Source organism: Penaeus chinensis, chromosome 19 (genome assembly GCF_019202785.1).
Source record: "Penaeus chinensis breed Huanghai No. 1 chromosome 19, ASM1920278v2, whole genome shotgun sequence".
NCBI lineage: Eukaryota > Metazoa > Arthropoda > Malacostraca > Decapoda > Penaeidae > Penaeus > Penaeus chinensis.
Window position 1 is genome coordinate 3,947,882 of NC_061837.1, and position 7,500 is coordinate 3,955,381.

Consider the following 7,500-nt stretch of genomic DNA (forward strand, 5'->3'; position numbering starts at 1 on the left):
TCTTTCCCGCCAAAATTGGTGACGTTGAGGAACTCGGGAAACGCCATCCTCGGGTCGTGGATGTCGATGGGCTCAAGGACGAGGTAGTCGAGGAGCAACTCGGCGCGAAGGGCGGCTGCTTCGGGGGCGTCGTCGTAGAGAGGGTGAAGGGCGGCCTCTTGAGGGACGAGGTGCGCCATTTCGAGGAAGTCGGGGGAAAGGACGGTCTTCGGGACTAAAAGAGAATGGTGGATTTATTTATACATTTTTTTTTTTTTTATCTGTTTATTTACTTTTTTTCTGTTTTTGTTATTGTTTTTATTATTTATTCATTTTATTTTATCATTTTATTTATTGTTATTTTATCATTTATTGTTATTTATATTTTCTTTTTCTTTTTTTGTTAGAAACGGTTTGTATTTCTATTCATTTTATTTTATTATTTATTTATTGTTATTAATCTTAGTTTTTCTTTTCTTATTGTTTATTTTGTTCTTTTTTGTTATTATTTAATTTAAAATTTTATTTTTGGATATATTTGATCTATCTCTAATTTTAAATTAAATTTCTGGATATATCTTATTATTTTCATTTTTAATGATCCCTATTATCTTTATTCTTTTCTTTTATCTTTTATCTCTTTCCTACTTTTATTTATTTCATAAAAAAACTGACAAAAACCTTTCTTTTTCACGCAAGATACGTTATCACAAACCATTTTCTACATCCTAAATAAATTGATAAATTAATTAATTGATTAAATAATAAAATCCTATGATACTATACATCCTAAAACCCTTTTTATTATATACATAAAACTCAATATAAACCTTTATATTTTACTACGCCGCCAGCCGATATACCCTAAAATCTCCCTTTTTCCTAAACTGCGCCTCCACAAACAAACACCTCAAACAAACCAACAAACAGACAAACCAACAAATAGGTAAACAAATAAAATCCCGAAACGTATGAAATCCCAAACGCCTTTACCTCTATCCTCCTTCAGTGTCGCCTCCGGGTCCTGGTGCTTGATCGCGTGGCGCCACACCTCGAGGAGCGAGGAGGACTCTCTCTCCTGCACGAACTTGGGGATCTTGGGCACCGTCAGAGGGGAGTCTCCGGCGAGGACTTCGGCAGAAGGCGCGGCTGGCGTCGGGATGTCTGGGGAAAGGGAGGTTTGGTTTCCGTTCAGTTGAAAGGCTTATTATGAACGAATAGTAATTGATCAGAAGGGATGAGGCCCGAAATCTGTAGGTTGGCTGTACATGTATATCACATTATAGAATTTATACTCCCCCCGCCTTTTTTTCCATTTCTTACACACCCCAAAAAAAATATATATAAATTATTAATAATAATGATAATAATAATAATAACAATGACAGGCCTACACACCCAGAGGCACCCCGATAGGCCCAAAATCTGCAAGTTGGATGTACATGTATATCACATTTATCCAATTTTGCATCATTCTTACTCACTCCCTCCCCCCCCCCCCCCTTTTTTTTTTTTAACCATCGACTGTCTTTTTAATAATTTATCCACCCCACCACCCACAAAAAAGTAATAATGATAAACAATAATAATAATAGCGCTAGGCCTACCCACCCAGAGGCTCCCCGAGCGGCCCGAACTCCGCGGGCTGGCTGATCAGGTGCAGGAAGGCATCGTCCACGCGCGCCCGGTGCTCGAACAGGAAGTCCGCCAGGGTGTACACCTGCGTCCCGTCGGATAAAATCTCGATCATCTTCACAGGCACGTCGTTGATGGTCAGTTTACCTAGAAAGGAGATTCGTGGGGTTCATAAAGACGATTCGGCAGGATGAGATGAAGGGAAAATAAGCGTGGTACTGAGTGTATGTGTGTGTGTCGTGGTCATGCTTTAAGATAAGGATAATATTGGGAAAAAAAACAAAATTATGCGAGGCAAAATAAGCACAAAATGAATAAAGTTAAGACACAATTTTAGTTTTATCATTCATGAGGTTAAAGATAATATTGTAAAAAATAATGATAATAAAAAAATAACATTAGCATACAATTACAGTTTTATCAATGAAGTTTAAGATATTACTGAAAAAATGGTAGTAGTACCCCCCCCCCACACAAGGACACATAGCCCACAACAAACAAACAAACAAAAACCAAACAACAACAACCTTCCGAGTCCGCCGCGAAGGAGAGCTGGTGCCCGGCGAGATTCGTGACGCTGATGCCTCCCGGGGAACTAATGTTAGGATCCTGCACGTTTATAGGCTCCCGCACGAGGTAGTCCAAGAGGAACTCATTCCGGAGGGCCACGTTCTTGGGGGAGTCGTCGTAGAGGGGGTGAGGGGCGTCTTGGGGGACGAGGTTGCCCATTTCAAGGAAGTCGGGGGACAGGATAGTCTTGGGGACTGGGAGGGGCAAGGGGCGGGGACAGAGGGAAAAGGGGGCGTTGTTTATGGTTAGAAAATACACTTCGGTGAAAATAATAATAAAAAAGAATACACAGCAATGAAATCAATTAAAAAAAAACACTGATGAAAATACTTTATGAAAGAGTTATGAAAAAATATATATAATAAAAAATACACCTCAACGAAAAGACTTCATATATGAAAAATACACCAAGGAGAAAAAGGAAATTCTCAACGATTAAAGAAAATAATCCTACACTCCTACTAGCCTAGGAACCGAAGGCATCTCGGCAGTACCTGTGTCCTCCCTAAACGCCAGAGAGGGTTCCTGCTCCCTGAGGGCATGGCGCCAGAGACTGAGGAGTGAAGAAGAGTCCTCGGCATCCACCTGGTGAGGGATCCTTGGCAGGGGCGTGTCGAAGAAGTCCTTTGTAGGGGTAGGAGGCTCAGGGATATCTGTTTGAGGGGAAAGTTTAAAGAAGAGAGAATGATTAGAGAAGGAATTCAGTCGCGGTTATAAAAATGATAGCAATACGGTATATTGTAATGTTCTACGTATCATAAAATCTGCTGAATGTATTTACAATTCTATCATAAGGACTGATATTCATTATATTATATGTCGAAAAAAAAAAAAAATTCGTTTAGTGTGCTCAGAAAATATTGTTTATGATACTGAAAAATTCAGTTCATTTCATAACACCAGCGAAGTGACCCTTCCAACGATGACGCAATTGAGGTGAGCCACAAATTGAACCACGAGTAAAGACTGTTGCATTATCAGAACCGAACCATGGGTATAAACATACTGGCTATGGAATCATCTAAACTAAACTACACATACAAAACTAACGGTCATTCATCATTTATCCAAGTTAAACTACTCATATAAACCGAGAAGACATTATCAAACCATCTGATATAAACCACGACCTGCAAATTAAACACCCATCCCGCCATCTGGCCTAATCCACGTAAACTCATATAAACTTATCCACATAATCCAACCCACGTAAACTAATCAATTTAATCTACTCCACGTAAACTGATCCATTTAATCTAATCCACATAATTCAATCCACGTAAACTAATCCATTTCATCTAATCCACGTAAACTAATCCATTCAGTCTAATCCAACGTAATCCAATCCACATGACCTAATCCACACAACCTCACACACACCCAAACCCACCCAAGGGCTCGCCGAGGGGACCAAACTCGGCAGGCTGGCTGACGAGGTGGAAGAAGGCCTCATCCACTCGAGCTTTGTGGGTAAAGAGCAGATCCTCCACCGTGTACACCTGCGTCCCGTCTTCGAGGATCTCCACCATCTCCACCGGGACGCCGTTGATGCTGATCTTGCCTGCGGAGAGGAAGGCAAGTTGCGTTTCACTATCGGTGCTGTTGGCGTTGTTACTGCCACGCTGTTAGTATTACTGGTTTTGTTATTTTTGTTGTTGTCTTTATTGCTGTTGTTGATGTTGTTGTTGTTATTATTATTATCATTATTATTATTATTATTAATATTATTATTATTATTATTATTAATTATTATTATTAGCAGTAGTAGTAGTAGTAGTGGTAGTAGTGGTAGTACTACTACTACGATGATGATTATCATTATTATTATTATTATTATTATTATTATTATTATTATTATCATTATCATTATTATTATCTTTATTGTTACAATATTTATCATTATTCATAAGTAGTATTATGTTATTGTCAATCATTAGCATCAAAAGTTGGAATAGAATTTCAATTTACTCTATATGATATGAATACTATTCGTTATGCTAGAATTGCAATAGAGAATAAAAAAATAAACATAAATATCCATTACCTAATAATACTAAGAATACCAACAAAGACAACAATAATAATAACAACAACAATAACAACAACAGTAACGGCAACAACAACAATAACAACAAATAAAACATAAAAAGTCCAGTCCTCCGCACGCACCTTGTGCATCGGCAGCGAAGGTTAATTTCTTCCCGGCAAGGTTGACCACACTGATTCCTTCAGGCGAGGATATTTCAGGATCCTGGACATTGATCGGCTCCTGGACCAAGTAGTCGAGTAGGAATTCCGTCCGTAGGGCCACGTTCTCAGGGGCGTCGTCGTAGAGAGGGTGAGGGGCGTCTTGGGGAACCAGATTCATGACGATAAAGTAGTCCGGTGAAATGAGGGTCTTCGGCTCTGCGGGAGAAGAGGTTCGGTTAAGTGTTAATCTGTGAAGGACTCTCTGTATATTTGTTAATCGGTGAAATACTTTGTTTATTTGCTAATCTGTGAAATGGTTTCTGTTTATTCGTTAATCTATGGAATATTTTAAATTCTTTTGTTAATCTGTGAAATACTTTCTGTTTATTTGTTAATCTGTGAAATACTTTGTTTGTTTGCTAATCTGTGAAACACTTTCTGTTTATTTGTTAATCTGTAGAATACTTTATATTTATTTCTTAATCTGTGAAATGCTTTATATTTACATGTACGTGCCTCAAGGAGAAACACTGTCGTAGAACTTGCATGAAAGGAAAACGAGATGGTACGATATAGGCCTACCTCTACTATCTCTGAGTGTAGCGGCAGCGTCCTGGTGTCTCAGTGCGTGACGCCATAAGTTCAGCAGTGAAGAGGACTCTCCTTCTTCAACGAGCTGGGGAATTCTGGGGACTGTCAGGAGAGGCTCTGTAAGACCCGTGGGTTCTTCAGATTCAAAAGCCTGTCCTGTTGTGTCCTGCTCTTCTGGCTGGTACTGTGGGATTTCTGTGGCGTTAACGACATCTTCAGTAGGATCAGGCCTTTCGGTTCCTATGGAAATTTCATCTACTTCCGATGCCTTGTCTGTTGGGAGACCTGGTTCTTTGCTCGGGACTGGCTCTGCAGGATTCGTTACTTCGTTAAAAGAGGAGTCCTTAGAAACCACGGCTTTTGCGACAGGAAGTGGTAAACTTGTCGTACTTGGTGTATCCGTTACTGGATCTGTGTTTTCTTCTTCGATCTTCGTGGCTTCTGAGGTTTCACTCGTACTTGTCACTTCAGGAACAGACACCAGCCCTTAAGGAGTAAAACTTCATTGCATATATGGCAAATTTCATACATACACAGAAACAAAAAAACGGGGGACAAGTGGATGATCATACATAATTATAAATCATTCAGAAACAACTTTTCTAAACATCTAATTGTAAATAAAGTAAAAATACGACAATAAAATAGATTATAAAACCTTTAAAAAAAACTATATGCTTACCATGTTTCTGGACGAATAACCCTTCGTTCGTTCTTGGAAGAGCGTGAAGGATCTCATCAACCACGTGGCGGTGATCGAAAAGGAAATCTGACAGGGTGAGGACCACTGTCCCATCGGATAAGACGTCGAGGCCTTCTACCGGTACCCCATTGACGGTCAGGTTGTCTGCAAATGATTGCTCACTTACATGTGTGGATTGGGTATTGTTTATCAGAGCCTGGTGATATTGTATAATGGACAGAAAACGCCATTCACAAGTCATGCATTACATACATGTTTACGTAAGACACAAACCATTAGAATCCACAGAGAATATGAGTTCCTTCCCTCCGAGATTGGAAATAGCAAGTCCTTCAGGCTGAATCATTCTAGGGTCCTGGAAGTCGAAAGGCTCCAAGACCAGGTAGTCTAGGAGGAATTCCTTACGAAGAGCTGCGGCTTCGGGTGTGTCTCCATACAGCGGATGTGGGGCATCTTGGGGCACTAAGTTCACCATTGTGAAGTAATCAGGAGACAGAATAGTCCCAGGAACACCTAAAAAGAAAACAGAATTTAAGAATATTCAACCACAATTTTTAAATTTATTTCAAACTATAAGTAAACAAATTATATCGAATACAAGGTTATGAAACACTACCTATTTCTGCTCCTGAAGAGTTAGTTTCACTGTGGCTGAGAGCTTCCTTCCATATGTCTAGCAAAGCGATGTCGACTTCTTCCGTGGCCACCGGTATTTGTGGGATAACATTTTGTTGCCTCTCTACCAGGAGATCCTCTGAGTAAACACTTTCGACTAATGTGTCCTGGGGCAGGATATGTTCTTTTCCTGCAATGTCCAGAGAGTGACTGAGTGCTTCTGGTGTCTCTGTATCATTAGCATTTGTGAGTCGTGTTTCTGTCTCAACCATAACACCTGCATGAGCGTTGTCAGTATCTATGGAATGCAAAGGTGAGAGATTCGTAACGACTTCAACTTGAGGGATTTCTTCTGGATGGGTTTCTAAAGGTGCCTCGGCCATAATCTTAGTCTTTGGAAGAGATTCTGCCAAACTCCTAAGTGGAATTTCTGTCCTTGGGATGATATTTTCGTGACTATCGAATGACAACTCTGTATCAAGCAGAGGTGTTGTGGGGATTTCTGTCTCTGGTACAGCAACAGGGGCCCTTGGATTTTCAGAGTCAGTTTCATTCTCCAGCGTGAAGTCCTGAGACAGTTCGTCCATAGATTCCGTTGTTGGAGGAGGCTTTTGCAGAGATTTGAACAGGGTCTCGGTAACTGGTTCCGGTTCCACTGACGAAACCTCGAACGGAGTCTCTGTAATGGGGATGAGAACATGTGCTGAGAGACCTTTCTGTTCCTCTTCTTCATTTACAGGATCAAGAGACGCAGTTTCGAAAAGGGTTTCTGTTTGTGGATTCATGTCCTCAGGAGCTATTTCCACTGTTGGCCCTGTTGCTGGAATAACCACTGGTGACTCATTGTGGGTTTTTGATTTTTGTTCAAGATCCGTGGACGAAGACTTCATTGAAATAGACGTTACGGCACTGGCTTCCTCTATGGATGGGTCCCACGCGGCCTCTGTTGCTGGAACTATATCAACCAATGCAGGCTCAGCCACTTCTGTGATTCCTTCGAATTCCACTTGGCTTACGAACACCGAATCCGTCACAGGTATGGGCTCTTCTGGCGATGGCTCATAGACAAAATCTGTGACAGGATCTACTTCGACTGTCGAGGTTCTCACAGGAATTTCCGTCTGTGGCGCCGGTTCCTCTTCTACCAGGGGACCAGAGAACGTCTCTGTTACCGACTTCGACTCCACTTCGTTGGTGCCTTTGGGTGACGCCGTCTT

The 7,500-nt window shown here is 40.9% G+C and overlaps 1 protein-coding gene across 2 annotated transcripts in view; it reads right to left on the minus strand.

The window, feature by feature from the left end:
* Nucleotides 1-7,500, minus strand: part of LOC125035460 — a 66,101-nt gene that overhangs the window by 13,099 nt on the left and 45,502 nt on the right. For both annotated transcript variants that reach the window (XM_047627886.1, XM_047627885.1), the window contains exons 5-15: nt 6,285-7,500; nt 5,942-6,181; nt 5,648-5,812; nt 4,957-5,451; nt 4,354-4,590; nt 3,575-3,745; nt 2,679-2,837; nt 2,142-2,378; nt 1,591-1,761; nt 973-1,143; nt 1-214 (exon numbers count right to left, since the gene is read on the minus strand). The exon at nt 1-214 is cut by the window's left edge and continues 26 nt beyond it; the exon at nt 6,285-7,500 is cut by the window's right edge and continues 239 nt beyond it. In XM_047627886.1, coding sequence (XP_047483842.1) covers nt 1-214; nt 973-1,143; nt 1,591-1,761; nt 2,142-2,378; nt 2,679-2,837; nt 3,575-3,745; nt 4,354-4,590; nt 4,957-5,451; nt 5,648-5,812; nt 5,942-6,181; nt 6,285-7,500 — 3,476 coding nt within the window. The remainder of the gene's footprint in view (nt 215-972; nt 1,144-1,590; nt 1,762-2,141; nt 2,379-2,678; nt 2,838-3,574; nt 3,746-4,353; nt 4,591-4,956; nt 5,452-5,647; nt 5,813-5,941; nt 6,182-6,284) is intronic.